The following is a 15,871-nucleotide window of genomic DNA, read 5'->3' as shown; positions in this document are numbered from 1 at the left end:
TGTGTTTACCATAATCAGTGGTGATCCTCTGCATGCACTCTGTGCTGATTGGAGGACACATCCAGAGGTTGCTGTTGGAGACTGCTCTGGACATGCACCTGACGGACGGTTCTCTGGTGTTCATCCCCTACGACACACTGCTCTACAGCCTGCCCTACAGGGATGTCCGCTACCCAGCCCTCATCAACAACGGCAAGCTGCGGCGAGCATACGACGCTGTCCTGACCGTCACCATGGACTCAGAGGAGAACTCATTCTACAAGGCCTACCAGAAGACTGTGAATGTTGGGGGGGTTCCCAGACACATCAAGCTCCACCAGGTACAGCTGAATGAGCTGAGGACAACTGGGGCTTACATGCATAGGCATAGTTTTGGGCTAAATCCTATCAAGCCATTATAGTGTCCATGGTTTTGGGCTAAATCCTATCAGGCCATTATAGTGTCCATGGTTTTGGGCTAAATCCTATCAGGCCATTATGTGTCCATGGTTTTGGGCTAAATCCTATCAGGCCATTATAGTGTCCATGGTTTTGGGCTAAATCCTATCAGGCCATTATGTGTCCATGGTTTTGGGCTAAATCCTATCAGGCCATTATAGTGTCCATGGTTTTGGGCTAAATCCTATCAGGCCATTATAGTGTCCATGGTTTTGGGCTAAATCCTATCAGGCCATTATAGTGTCCATGGTTTTGGGCTAAATCCTATCAGGCCATTATAGTGTCCATGGTTTTGGGCTAAATCCTATCAGGCCATTATAGTGTCCATGGTTTTGGGCTAAATCCTATCAGGCCATTATAGTGTCCATGGTTTTGGGCTAAATTCCATCAGGCCATTATAGTGTCCATAGTTTTGGACTAAATCCTATCAGGCCATTATAGTGTCCATGGTTTTGGGCGAAATCCTATCAGGCCATTATAGTGTCCATGGTTTTGGGCTAAATCCTATCAGGCCATTATAGTCTCCATGGTTTGGGGCTAAATCCTATCAGGCCATTATAGTGTCCATGGTTTTGTATATTTGCATTTGTGTAACACGAATATCTCGTGGACAGACTACGTAAACATATCTGACTATTGTTCTTATTTCATTTTTTCCAGATTTCTCCTCTGTTTGGTACCATCTACAGCTCGATCCTCTTCATGGCTAACGCTCTGCAGAATGTTCGTGATGCTGGGGAGTGGAGGTCTGGAGCCAACCTGGTGCGCCACTCCAGGAACATGGCTTTCTATGGTTTCAGCCAGCGTGTCCGCACCAATGGCTCCGGGGCCAGCTTGTTGAAGTACGTGGTGCTGGACACAGATGGGCAGTCCTGGCCTCTGCTGCCCACCCACTGTGTGGACCTGGAGGCTGGGATGGTGATGTCTCTGGGCCGCAGCATCCACTTCCCAGGGGGGGTCCAGCCCAGCCCAGACTCTAGTTGCTGGTTCATTCCAGGCACCTTATGCACAGGAGGTGAGAACACAGCAAATTATACTAAATGACAAATGAGGGTAGGGGGGCTAAATGCAGACAGATGAAAACACGAAAACACACACTCACGCACTGCACTTACGCACGCTCACACGCAGGCAAGTACGCATGTGCACACACGCACCAGCAAACAGGAGGGGAACAGTTACCATCTGTTCATAAAGAGGACATCTTTCTCCAGAGGAAAGTGGAACAGAGAATTAGATCAGGTTGTGGTGGTATGTTGACATAGTCTGTGGTAAGCTAGGGATCTTTTTAAATCAGGCGTGATTCATTATATGATGTTGTACTATGATATGCTTTGTTTTAGGAGGAGTGGATCCATTCCATCTTATCATAGTCTTCCTGTGTATCCTTTTGACCATTCTCTTCTCAAGTGGACTCTACTACTGTATAAGGTATTCTATTTAAACAATAAGGCCCGAGGGGGTGTGCACGCTTAAGGGGCTGTATTCCTATGCATGACGCAACGTGGAGTGCCTGGATACAGCCCTTAGCCATGGTATATTGGCCATATACCATAAACCCCTGAGGTGCCTTATTGCTATTATAAACTGGTTACCAACATAATTCGAAGAGTAAAAAAATATGTTTTTGTCATACCAGTGGTATACCACAGATTTCAGCCAATCAGCATTCAGGGCTCAAACCACCCAGTTTATAATACTGTACAGTACTTTCCACATATTCTTGTTTGCTATTTTCTACATTTGTATGACTCAAGTTTATAACAGCTGGTAATAGTAGCAACATTTCTCAAAATGTCTTCACAGACCTTTAGGTACCTTCTGAACTACTGCTGATGGCACTCCTCCCTCACCCCTTCCTCACTCCTCCCTCACCCCTCCCTCTCCCCTCTGCACCCCTCCTCCCCCCTCCCTCTACACCCCTCCTTCTACCTTTCACTTTTAGGAGGCATATCAACCAGATTAGTTTAGTCAGGGGTCCTGACAAGATCATGCTAACCCTGGCAGATGTGATCTTCATCAACCCCTCACTCAGTAATAAGGTCAGATCACCTAACTGACAGTGTTTGGAAGATCCAATGGGGTCATATTTAAGTTCCCACATAATGATTGATATACAGCATATGGCCATAAGTATGTGGACACACCTTCAACTTAGTGGATTTGGCTATTTCAGCCACTGCCACCGCCATTGGACTCTGGAGCAGTGGAAACGTGTTCTCTGGAGTGATGAATCACGCATCACCATCTGGCAGTATGACGGACCAATCTGGGATTGGCGGATGCCAGGAGAACGCTACCTGCCCCAATTAATATTGCCAACTGTAAAGTTTGGTGGAGGAGGAATAATGGTCTGAAGAGAAATCTTAACGCTACAGCATACAATAACATTCTAGACGATTCTGTGCCTCCAACTTTTTAGCAACAGCTTGGGGAAGGCCCTTTCCTGTTTCAGCATGACAATGCACCTGTGCACAAAGTGAGATCCATACAGAAATCGAGATCAGTGTGGAAGAACTTGACTGCCCTGCACAGGGCCCTGATTTCAACCCCATAGAACACCTTTGGGATGAATTGGAACGCCAACTGCGTGCCAGGCCTAATTGCCCAACATCAGTACCCGACTTCACTAATGCTCTTGTGACTGAATGGAAGCAAGTCCAGCAATGTTCCAACATCTAGTGGAAAGGCTTCCCAGAAGAGTGGAGGCTGTTATAGAGGCGAAGGGGGGAACAACTCCATATTAATGCCCATGATTTTGGAATGAGATGTTCAACGAGCAGGTGTCCACATACTTTTGGCTGGACAACACATGCAATTGAAAATATATATTTTTTTTATTTGATATCTTTGCAGCATGATGAGTGGTTTTGTCAATAACCTATGTTTTTCTCTCCATGTTTCAGAAGCTAAGTTTAGATGAGAGCAAAGTGGGTGATATGAGTAGGAAACCCTCAGATACGGATCGTCAGAGCCTCTCTACTCCCTTCTCTGACTCCACCGTCACCCCGGCAACCTATGCAAACTCCAACATAGCCATCTTTGAGGTAACGGGGGAAGGAGGCTCTCTTCTAAGAACAGTTCAGGGAGTTCTGAGGCTTGTCTGAAAGTTGATTCAGAACTATCAAGCACATACCTTTTTACAGGGAGTTCTGAGGCTTGTTTGAAAGTTGATTCAGAACTATCAAACACGTACCTTTTTACAGGGAGTTCTGAGGCTTGTCTGAAAGTTGATTCAGAACTATCAAACACGTACCTTTTTACAGGGAGTTCTGAGGCTTGTCTGAAAGTTGATTCAGAACTATCAAGCACGTACCTTTTTACAGGGAGTTCTGAGGCTTGTCTGAAAGTTGATTCAGAACTATCAAACATGTACCATTTTATAGCGAGTTCTAAGGCTTGTCTGAAAGTTGATTCAGAACTATCAGAACTATCAAACACGTACCTTTTTATAAGGAGTTCTGAGGCTTGTCTGAAAGTTGATTCAGAACCATCAAACACGTACCATTTTATAGCGAGTTCTAAGGCTTGTCTGAAAGTTGATTCAGAACTATCAGAACTATCAAACACGTACCTTTTTACAGGGAGTTCTGAGGCTTGTCTGAAAGTTGATTCAGAACTATCAAACACGTACCTTTTTACAGGGAGACTGGGCTTGGATGAAAAGACTCCCGTCTGGAAACTTTAAAGACATAACTCCCCAGACCAGTGACGTCTTTGAGTTGGTGAGGTTCTACTGTGAAATATACTGCCAGTTACGATGTAAGATTTGATGATGAGAAATCCGTTTGACTATAACTAATGTATCTCTGTTGTCCATTAAAATGAGCCCATTGTCACGGCTCTGTTCTTTCAGATGAAGGACATACGACACGAGAACGTCAACCTCTTCCTGGGGTTTTTCCTTGACTGTGGTGTTTTCGGCATCATGACAGAGTATTGCTCACGTAGCAGCTTGCAGGACTTGCTAAGCAATACTGACGTTAAGCTGGACTGGATGTTTAAGACCTCCCTGTTATTGGACCTTATCAAGGTAACCACTAGTAGTGGGGTGTGGCCAAAATCCTCTCAGAGACATACAGTTACACTATTCCTATAGGAAGACCTGCAGCTGCCACAATGTGCTTTAAATCATTTTACATTACAGATTTGTTAGAGTTTAGGTCCCAAAGTTAATTTAACCCAACTCACTGTATACCTACAGCAGGCTACCTTTCTCTCTGACATGACACCAACACTACTTTTTTCTGTCTTCCATAGGGCATGAAGTACCTCCACCACCGAGGTGTTTGTCATGGACGACTCAAGTCTCGGAACTGCGTAGTGGATGGCCGCTTTGTGCTCAAGCTCACAGACTACGGCTACAACAAGATTTTGATGGCACAAAGGTTCCCATACGAAGATCCCTCCGCAGAAGGTGGGTGTTAAGACCACTCAAATCAAATCAAATTGTATTTGTCACATGCGCCGAATACAACAGTGAAATACAGTGAAATGCTTACTTACAAGCCCTTAACCAACAATGCAGTTTTAAGAAAATACTCCCAAAAATAAAACATAAAAAGTATGAGATAAGACTAACAAATAATTAAAGAGCAGCAGTAAATAACAATAGTGGGGCTATATACAGGGGGTACCGGTACAGAGTCAATGTGTCAATGTGCGGGGGCACCGGTGTCGAGGTATTGAGGATAATTATGTACATGTACAGAGCCTTGCAAAAGTATTCACCCCCTTGGCGTTTTTCCTATATTGTTTCATTACAACCTGTAATTTAAATGTATTTTTATTTGGATTCCATGTAATGGACATACATAAAATAGTCCAAATTGGTGAAGTGAAATGAAAAAAGTTACTTGTTTCAAAAAATTCGAAAAACATTTAAACGGAAAAGTGGTGCATGCATATGTATTCACCTCCTTTGCTATGAAGCCCCTAAATAAGATCTGGTGCAACCAATTACCTTCAGAAGTCACATAATTAGTTAAATAAAGTAAATTTGTGAGCAATCTAAGTGGCACATCATCTGTCACATGATCTCAGTATATATACACCTGTTCTGAAAGGCCCCAGAGTCAGCAACACCACTAAGCAAGGGGCACCACCAAGAAAGTGGCACCATGAAGAGCAAGGAGCTCTCCAAACAGTTCAGGGACAACGTTGTGGAGAAGTACAGATCAGGTATGGGTTATAAAAAAATATAAAAAATGTTGAACATCCCACGGAGCACAATTAAATCCATTATTAAAAAATGGAAAGAATATGGCACCACAACAAACCTGCCAAGAGAGGGCCGCCCACCAAAACTCAGGGACCAGGCAAGGAGGGCATTAATCAGAGAGGCAACAAAGGGACCAAAGATAACCCTGAAGGAGCTGCAAAGCTCCACAGCGGAGATTGGAGTATCTGTCCATAGGACCACTTTAAGCCGTTCACTCCACAGAGCTGGGCTTTACGGAAGAGGGACCAGAAAAAAGCCATTGCTTAAAGAAAAAAATTTGCAAATACGTTTGGTGTTTGCCAAAAGGCATGTGGGAGACTCCCCAAGCATATGGAAGAAGATACTCTGGTCAGATGAGACTAAAATTGAGCTTTTTGGCCATCAAGGAAAACGCTATGTCTGGCGCAAACCCAACACCTCTCATCACTCCGAGAACACCATCCCCACAGTGAAGCATGGTGGTGGCAGCATCATGCTGTGGGGATGTTTTTCATCGGCAGGGACTGGGAAACTGTTCAGAATTGAAGGAATGATGGATGGCGCTAAATACAGGGAAATTCTTGAGGGAAACCTGTTTCAGTCTTCCAAAAATTTGAGACTGGGATAGAGGTTCACCTTCCAACAGGACAATGGCCCTAAGCATACTGCTAAAGCAACACTCGAGTGGTTTAAGGGGAAACATTTAAATGTCATGGAATGGCCTAGTCAAAGCCCAGACCTCAATCCAATTGAGAATCTGTGGTATGACTGAAAGATTGCTGTACACCAGCGGAACCCATCCAACTTGAAGGAGCTGGAGCAGTTTTGCCTTGAAGAATGAGCAAAAATCCCAGTGGCTAGATGTGCCAAGCTTATAGAGACAGGAGGCAACAAAATAGGAAAAATGCCAAGGGGGGTGAATACTTTCATAAGACACTGTAGGTAGAGTTATTAAAGTGGTTATGCATAGATAATAACAGAGGGTAGCAGCAGCGTGTGTGGCGGGGGCAATGAAAATAGTCTGGGTATCCATTTAATTAGCTGTTCAGGAGTCTTATGGCTTGGGGGTAGAAGCTGTTTAGAAGCCTCTTGGACCTAGACTTGGTGCTCCGGTACCGCTTGCCGTGTGGTAGCAGAGAGAACAGTCTATGATTAGGGTGGCTAGAGTCTTTGACAATTTTTGGGGCCTTCCTCTGACATCGCCTGGTATAGAGGTCCTGGGTGGCAAGAAGCTTGGCCCCGGTGATGTACTGGGCCGTATGCACTACCCTCTGTAGTGCCTTGCGGTTTTGACAGTTGCCATACCAGCCAGTGATGCAATCTGTCAGGATGCTCTCGATGGTGCAGCTGTAAAACCTTTTGAGGATCTGAGGACCCATGCCAAATCTTGTCATCCTCCTGAGGGGGAGTAGGTTTTGTCGTGCCCTCTTCACGACTGTCTTGGTGTGCTTGGACCATGTTTGTTTGTTGGTGATGTGGATGCCAAGGAACTTGAAGCTCTCAACCTGCTCCACTACAGCCCCGTCGATGAGAATGGAGGCATGGTAGGTCCTCCTTTTCCTGCAGTCCACAATCATTTCCTTTGTCTTGATCACATTGAAGGAGAGGTTGTTGTCATTGCACCACACGGTCAGGTCTCTGACCTCCTCCCTATAGGCTGTCTCATCATTGTCGGTGATCAGGCCTACCGCTGTTGTGTCATCAGCACTTAATGATGGTGTTGGAGTCGTGCCTGGCCGTGCAGTCATGAGTGAACAGGGAGAACAGGAGGGGTCTGAGCACGCACCCCTGAGGGGCCCCCGTTTTGAGGATCAGCGTGGCGGATGTGTTGTTACCTACCCTTACCACCTGGAGGTGACCCGTCAGGAAGTCCAGGATCCAGTTGCAGAGGGAGGTGTGTAGTCCCAGGGTCCTTAGCTTATTGATGGGCTTTGAGGGCACTATGGTGTTGAACGCTGAGCTGTAGTCAATGAATAGCATTCTCACATAGGTGTTCCTTTTGTCCAGGTGGGAAAGAGCAGTGTGGAGTGCAATAGAGATTGCATCATCTGTGGATCTGTTTGTGCCGTATGCAAATTGGAGTGGGTCTAGGGTTTCTGGGATAATGGTGTGTATGTGAGCCATGACCAGCCTTTCAAAGCACTTCATGGCTACAGACGTGAGTGCTATGGGTCGGTAGCCATTTAGGCAGGTTACCTTAGTGTTCTTGGACACAGGGACTATGGTGGTCTGCTTGAAACATGTTGATATTACAGACTCAGACAGGGAGAGGTTGAAAATATCAGTGAAAACACTTGCCAGTTGGTCAGCACACTCTCGGGATTACACGTCCTGATAATCCGTCTGGCCCAGCGGCCTTGTGAATGTTGACCTGTTTAAAGGTCTTACTCACATCGGCTGCGGAGAGTGTGATCACAGTCATCCGGAACAGCTGATGCTCTCATGCATGTTTCAGTGTTACTTGCCTCGAGGCGAGCATAGAAGTTACTTAGCTTGTCTGGTATATTCGTGTCACTGGGCAGCTCTCAGCTGTGCTTCCCTTTGTAGTCTGTAATAGTTTGCAAGCTCTGCCACATCCGACGATCGTCAGAGCTGGTGTAGTACGATTCAATCTTATTGCTGTATTGACACTTTGCCTGTTTGATGGTTTGTCGAAGGGCATAGCAGGATTTCATATACGCTTCCGTGTTAGAGTACTGCTCCTTGAAAGCAGCAGCTCTATCCTTTACCTCAGTGTGAATGTTGACTGTAATCCATGGCTTCTGGTTGGGGTATGTACGTTCAGTCACTGTAGGGATGACGTCTTCGATGCACTTATTGATATAGCCATTGACTGATGTGGTGTACTCCTCAATGCCATAGCAACAATCCTGGGAACATATTCCAGTCTGTGCTAGCAAAACAGTCCCGTAGTTTAGCATCTGCTTCATCTGACCACTTTTTTATAGACCGAGTTACTGGTGCTTCCTGCTTTAATTTTTGCTTGTAAGCAGGAATCAGGAGGATAGAGTTATGGTCAGATTTGCCAAATGGAGGGCGAATGAGAGCTTTATACGCGTCTCTGTGTGTGGAGTAAATGTGGTCTAGAATTTTTTTCCCTCTGGTTGCACATTAAACATGCTGATAGAAATGAGGTCAAACTGATTTAAGTTTCCCCGCTTTAAAGTCCCCGGCCACTAGGAGCGCCTCCTCTGGATGAGCATTTTCCTGTTTGCTTATGGCAGAATACAGCTCATTGAGCGAGGTTTTAGTGCCAGCCTCGGTCTGTGGTGGTATGTAGACAGCTACGGAAAAAACTGATGAAAACTCTCTAGGTAGATAGTGTGGTCTACAGCTTATCATGAGATACTCTACCTCAGGCGAGCAAAACCTTGAGACTTCCTTAGATATCGTGCACCAACTGTTGTTCACATAAATGCATAGGACCCCGCCCCGTGTCTTTCCAGAGGCTACTGTTCTGTCCTGCCGATAGAGTGTATAACCCGCAAGCTGTACGTTGGGATGGTGTTCTTCGGCTTGCAAGCCTCCCCCTTTTTCCTCCAAACATAACGATGGTCATTATGGCCAAACAGTTCTATTTTTGTTTCATCAGACCAGAGCACATTTATCCAAAATGTACGATCTTTGTCCCCATGGGCAGTTGCAAACCGTAGTCTGGCTTTTTTATGGCGGTTTTGGAGCAGTGGCTTCTTCCTTGCTGAGCGGCCTTTCAGGTTATGTTGATTATAGGACTCGTTTTACTGTGGATATAGATACTTTTGTACCTGTTTCCTCCAGCATCTTCACAAGGTTTTTTGCTGTTGTTCTGGGATTGATTTGCACTTTTCGCACCAAAGTACATTAATCTCTAGGAGACAGAACGTGTCTCCTTCCTGAGCGGTATGACGGCTGCGTGGTCCCATGGTGTTTATAATTGCGTAATAATGTTTGTACAGGTGAACGTGGTACCTTCAGGCGTTTGGAAATTGCTCCCAAGGATGAGCCAAACTTGTGGAGGTCTACAATTGTTTTCTGAGGTCTTGACTGATTTCTTTTGATTTTCCTATGATGTCAAGCAAAGAGGCACTGAGTTTGAAATACATCCACAGGTACACCTCCAATTGACTCATATTATGTCAATTAGCCTATCAGAAGCTTCTAATGACATGACATCATTTACTGGAATTTTCCAAGCTGTTTAAAGGCACAGTCAACTTAGTGTATGTAAATCTGACCCACTGGAATTTTGATACAGTTAATTATAAGTTAAATAATCTGTCTGTAAACAATTGTTGGAAAAATTACTTGTGACATGCACAAAGTAGATGTCCTAACCGACTTGCCAAAACTATAGGTTGTTAGCAAGAAATTTGTGGAGTGGCTGAAAAACAAGTTTTAATGACTGCAACTTAAGTGTATGTAAACTTCCGACTTCAACTGTATCTGTCTGTGTGTGTGTATGCGTGTGTGTGTGTGCGTGCCTACTTGCCTGTGTGGTTGTGCAGAGCTGCTGTGGACGGCCCCTGAGATCCTACGGGGCCCTCACCCAGGGCTGTGCGGCACCCAGCTAGGGGACGTCTACAGCTTCGCCATCATCATGCAGGAGGTGGTGCTGCGGAGACCTCCCTTCTGTATGCTGGACCTGTCTGCTGAAGGTGTAGATCACTCATCCAATCACAACCCCAAACACAATTTAAAACAACAAAGTAGAAGAGACAGTTTCATCAGTGTGGTTTAATAGGGGTGTGGTTTAATAGGGGTGTGGTTTAATAGGGGTGTGGTTTAATAGGGGTGTGGTTTAATAGGGGTGTGGTTTAATAGGGGTGTGGTTTAATAGGGGTGTGGTTTAATAGGGGTGTAGTTTAATAGGGGTGTGGTTTAATAGGGGTGTGGTTTAATAGGGGTGTGGTTTAATAGGGGTGTAGTTTAATAGGGGTGTAGTTTAATAGGGGTGTGGTTTAATAGGGGTGTGGTTTAATAGGGGTGTGGTTTAATAGGGGTGTAGTTTAATAGGGGTGTGGTTTAATAGGGGTGTGGTTTAATAGGGGTGTGGTTTAATAGGGGTGTGGTTTAATAGGGGTGTAGTTTAATAGGGGTGTGGTTTAATAGGGGTGTGGTTTAATAGGGGTGTAGTTTAATAGGGGTGTGGTTTAATAGGGGTGTGGTTTAATAGGGGTGTGGTTTAATAGGGGTGTAGTTTAATAGGGGTGTGGTTTAATAGGGGTGTGGTTTAATAGGGGTGTGGTTTAATAGGGGTGTAGTTTAATAGGGGTGTGGTTTAATAGGGGTGTGGTTTAATAGGGGTGTAGTTTAATAGGGGTGTGGTTTAATAGGGGTGTGGTTTAATAGGGGTGTGGTTCAATGGGGGTGTGGTTTAGTAGGGGTGTGGTTTAACAGGGTGTGTGGTTTAACAGGGTGTGTGGTTTAACAGGGGTGGTTTAATAGGGGTGTGGTTTAATAGGGGTGTGGTTTAATAGTGGTGTGGTTTAATAGAGGGTGTGGTTTAATAGAGGGTGTGGTTTAATAGGGGTGTGGTTTAACAGGGTGTGGTTTAACAGGGTGTGTGGTTTAACAGGGGTGGTTTAATAGGGGATGGGTGGGTGATTCAGGCTTCATTTGAATGTGTATACATAAATAACGTCTGTTGCATGCATGGTCCCAGTGCTCTCTGTTGGTCCTCCCTGTGGTTCAGGTGGTAGAGTATGGTGCTTGCAACACCAAGGTTGTGGGTTTGATTCCCCACGGAAAAAAGTACAAAAATGCATGCACTAACTACTGTAAGTTGCTCAATGACTAAAATGTGCAAAATAAAATGTCAGTAGTAGATACTGTAGCTTGGTCTTGGTGGGGTAACTCAGAGTGTCTGCTCCGGTCTGTCAGATGTCATCCAGAAGGTGAGGAATTCTCCACCACTGTGCCGCCCTGTGGTGTCACCAGACCACGCCCCCCTGGAGTGTATCCAGCTGATGAAACAGTGCTGGAACGAACAGGCAGATAGGCGGCCGCACTTCAATGACATCTTTGACCAGGTACCTTAGCCTGAGACATCAAACAGACCACTCACAATCAGTGTCTTTAAAAAAAACATTTTTAAAAATTGACTAATATAAGGGAACCTTTTGTCTGTAAAGGTTTGACTGGGGGATATAAAAGCATCATTCGAGTTCACCTTTAACCCCCCCACCCCCACATCCCCCTTCAATCCCAGTTTAAGAACATCAACAAAGGGAGGAAGACCAACATCATAGACTCCATGCTGCGGATGCTGGAGCAGTACTCCTCTAACCTGGAGGAGCTGATCAGAGAGAGGACTGAGGAGCTGGAGATAGAGAAACTGAAGACTGAGAAACTACTCACTCAGATGCTGCCTCCGTGAATAACAGACAATGACACATACACTCAAAGCTACTGACTAGGATGTACAAATGTTTCTCCTCAAACAAAGTATACAGTTTCCAACGACGAGGGCCCTAAATGGTATTTCTTCTCTGTTTGCAGATCTGTTGCAGACGTCCTGAAGGTTGGCGGTACTGTGGAACCGGAGCATTTTGAAAATGTAACACTTTACTTCAGCGACATAGTAGGTTTTACCACAATCTCTGCCAACAGCGAGCCTATCGAAGTGGTGGACCTCCTCAATGACCTATATACTCTATTTGACGCCATCATTGGCAATCATGATGTATACAAGGTAAGCCTTTTGCTTAGTCTTGAATGAATGACTTGGTGTGTCTTCTTGTGCACCTTTGTAACCTACTGAAGATATTTCCTCTTCGATGGTAGGTGGAGACAATAGGAGATGCATACATGGTGGCGTCCGGCCTACCTGTTCCCAATGGAAACCGTCATGCTGCAGAGATATCCAGCATGGCCCTGGACATCCTGAGTGCTGTCGGCACCTTCAAGATGAGACACATGCCGGATGTACCCGTTCGCATACGCATTGGACTGCACTCAGGTCAGCGCTCCATTTTAAAGACCCCCATATGAACAAAATGGAAGTACAAATAATTTTGAAATTAACGCCACATACCATACTGATGTCAAACATCATAAACAGTCAAACTGCCATGAACTTCCCAGTGCGTTTACATTTTTCTGACAGTGTTGATATGAAATGTCTCCTAGGAACAGGCATGCCACCGCTGCTGTGTGTGTGTGAAGTGATATAACTACTTAAGTAAAAATACTTTAAAGTACTAATTAAGTAATTTTGGGGGGGGTATCTGTACTTTACTATTTATCTTTTTGACAACTTTTACTTTTACTTCACTATATTCATAAATAAAATAATTTACTTTTTACATCATACATTTTCCCTGACACCCAAATGTACTCGTTACATTTTGAATGCTTAGCAGGACAGGAAAATGGTCCAATTCATGTACTTATCAAGAGAACACGTGATCATCCCTACTGCCTCTGATCTGACGGACTCACTAAACACAAATGCATAATTTGTAAATGATGTCTGAGTGTTGGAGTTTTCCCCAGCTATCCGTAAAATGTAAAAACAAGAAAATGGTACCGTCTGCTTTGCTTAATGTAAGGAATTTGAAATGATTTATAATCTTACTTTTGATACTTAAGTATGTTTTAGAAATTACATTTACTTTTGATACATAAGTATATTTAAAACCAAATACTTTCACTCAAGTAGTATTTTCTTGGGTGACTTTCACTTTTACGTGAGTAAATTTCTATTAAGGTATCTATACTTTTATTCAAGCATCACAATTGGATACTTTTTCCACCACCGTGTGTGTGTGTGTGTGTGTGTGTGTGTGTGTGTGTGTGTGTGTGTGTGTGTGTGTGTGTGTGTGTGTGTGTGTGTGTGTGTGTGTGTGTGTGTGTGTGTGTGTGTGTGTGTGTGTGTAGGCCCGTGTGTTGCTGGGGTGGTAGGCCTCACCATGCCCAGGTACTGTCTGTTTGGTGACACAGTCAACACTGCCTCCAGGATGGAATCCACAGGAATGCGTAAGACCTGCCACCAAAGAGCCAAATATGGCTAAAAGATGAAGCAATTCTAGGCTGCGTTTTAGTAAGCGCTTTATACCAGAGTCCCAAAATAAGATTTTTCCTACCATATTGTTTGCAGCATACCGAATCCATTTGAGCCATAGCACAGCAAAGATCCTAGTGGATCTGAGAGAAGGCTACCAGGTTCAACTTCGTGGAAAGACAGAGCTCAAGGTCAGCTTTGTGCTCCCACTCTCTGGCATTTATATTACCCTCAAAGTAAATCATAAAATGAACAACTGAATACTGTTTAGTGACTTATCTGTGATAATAATGACCTTGGATGTCTCATGTCTCCACAGGGGAAAGGAATGGAGGAGACCTACTGGCTGTTTGGAAGGGACAGTTTCACCAAACCCCTGCCTGTGCCACCTGAGCTTAAGTCAGGGTAAGGAAAGTCAAAGCTAAGTCCTGTAAAGGGATGATTATCTTTGTTCCAAGTGACAGTGATCCTGCAAGTATCAAACTACACTAAATGACCAAAATGTGTGGACACCTGCTCGTCGAACATCTCATTGCAAAATCATGGGCAATAATATGGAGTTGGTCCCCCCTTTGCTGCTATAATAGCCTCCACTCTTCTGGGAAGGCTTTCCACTAGATGTTAGGGACTTGCTTCCATTCAGCCACAACAGCATTAGGTTGGGCATTGATGTTGGGCGATTAGGCCCGCATTCGGCATTCTAATTCATCCCAAAGGTGTTCGATGGGGTTGAGGTCAGGGCTCTGTGCAGGCCAGTCAAGTTCTTCCACACCGATCTCAACAAACCATTTCTGTAAAGACCTTGCTTTGTGCATGGGGGCATTGTCATGCTGAAACAGGAAAGGGCCTTCCTCAAACTGCTGCCACAAAGTTGGAAGCACAGAATCGTCTAGAATGTCATTGTATGCTGTAGCATTAAGATTTCCCTTCACTGGAACTAAGGGGCATAGCCCGAACCATGAAAAACAACCCCAGACCATTATTCCTCCTCCACCAAACTTTACAGTTGGCACTATGCATTTGGGCAGGTAGCGTTCTCCTGGCATCCTCATAACCCAGATTCATCGTCGGACTGCCAGATGGTGAAGCATGATTCATCACTCCAGAGAATGCTTTTCCACTGCTCCAGAGTCCAATAACGGCGAGCTTTACACCACTCCAGCCGACGCTTGGCATTGCGCATAGTGATCTGAGGCTTGCATGTGGCTGCTCGGCCATGGAAACCAATTTTATGAAGCTTCCGATTAACAGTTATTGTGCTGACGTTGCTTCCAGAAGCAGTTTGGAACTCGGTAGTGAGTGTTGCAACCAAGGACAGACGATTTTTACGAGCTGCGCGCTTCAACACTTCAGCACTCACCTATTTTGTGAGCTTGTTTGTTCCACTACTTCGCGGCTGAGCCGCTGTTGCTCCTAGACGTTTCCACTTCACAATAACAGCACTTACAGTTGCCCGGGACTGCTCAAGCAGGGAATAAATGTGATGAACTGACTTGTTGGAAAGTTTGCATCCTATGACGGTGTCACGTTGAAAGTCCCTGACCTCTTCAGTAAGGCCATTCTACTGCCAATGTTTGTCTATGGAGATTGCATGGCTGTGTGCTCGATTTTATACAGCTGTCAGTAACGGGTATGGCTGAAACAGCCTAATCTACTAATTTGAAGGGTATGTTCACATACTTTTGTATGTATAGTGTATGTATCATGAACTGATTTGTATACAAACTGCACTTTTACAGCAGATCAAAAATAGTTACAAAGGCTGTGTTAAAACAGGAAGCCCAATTCTGATATTTTGTTTCACTAATTGGTCTTTTGACCAATCAGATGAGTTCTGAAAAAGAGCTGACGTTAAAAGATCTGATGTGATTGGTCAAAAGTCCAATAAGTGGAAAAAATATCCGAATTGTGCTGCCTGTGTAAATGCAGCCTCTGCCAACGTAAAGTGGACACATGCAGCGTATTATGAGGAGGGTTGGCCAGCTTTGGTCTTGAGTTTCCATGTGTGGCATTTGCTTTACCTCTCCAATGTATGTTTCAGGCAAATGGCTCATGGCTTGCAGATGGAGGAGATCAACCGACACAAGCGGAAGAAAGCGGAACAACAACTTGCCAAGAAGAAAAAATGATGTAGAGTTATGCATTAAAAATGTATAGCATTACAAGGTGTTCATGACTAGAGTAGTATCTCAGTGGGATACTCAGTACTTACACTGACTGCCTTTTAACTCTTCCTGGATTTTTTCTGCTGA

General features: G+C 44.6%; 1 protein-coding gene across 1 annotated transcript in view; it reads left to right on the top strand.

The window, feature by feature from the left end:
• Positions 1–15,748, top strand: part of LOC120021070 (retinal guanylyl cyclase 2-like) — a 20,036-nt gene extending 4,288 nt beyond the window's left edge. The window contains exons 2-18 of the mRNA XM_038964718.1: positions 19–320; positions 1,099–1,453; positions 1,785–1,869; positions 2,384–2,480; positions 3,345–3,485; positions 4,083–4,163; positions 4,295–4,471; positions 4,699–4,855; positions 10,123–10,272; positions 11,498–11,646; positions 11,826–11,989; positions 12,116–12,308; positions 12,401–12,575; positions 13,496–13,594; positions 13,716–13,810; positions 13,939–14,024; positions 15,661–15,748. Coding sequence (XP_038820646.1) covers positions 19–320; positions 1,099–1,453; positions 1,785–1,869; positions 2,384–2,480; positions 3,345–3,485; positions 4,083–4,163; positions 4,295–4,471; positions 4,699–4,855; positions 10,123–10,272; positions 11,498–11,646; positions 11,826–11,989; positions 12,116–12,308; positions 12,401–12,575; positions 13,496–13,594; positions 13,716–13,810; positions 13,939–14,024; positions 15,661–15,748 — 2,594 coding nt within the window. The remainder of the gene's footprint in view (positions 1–18; positions 321–1,098; positions 1,454–1,784; positions 1,870–2,383; positions 2,481–3,344; positions 3,486–4,082; positions 4,164–4,294; positions 4,472–4,698; positions 4,856–10,122; positions 10,273–11,497; positions 11,647–11,825; positions 11,990–12,115; positions 12,309–12,400; positions 12,576–13,495; positions 13,595–13,715; positions 13,811–13,938; positions 14,025–15,660) is intronic.
• Positions 15,749–15,871: the final 123 nt, after the last annotated feature.

The sequence above is a fragment of the Salvelinus namaycush genome, chromosome 26 (genome assembly GCF_016432855.1).
Source record: "Salvelinus namaycush isolate Seneca chromosome 26, SaNama_1.0, whole genome shotgun sequence".
Lineage (NCBI taxonomy): Eukaryota > Metazoa > Chordata > Actinopteri > Salmoniformes > Salmonidae > Salvelinus > Salvelinus namaycush.
The sequence above is the reverse complement of the archived record's forward strand: the minus strand, read 5'-3'. Positions and strand labels throughout refer to the sequence as shown.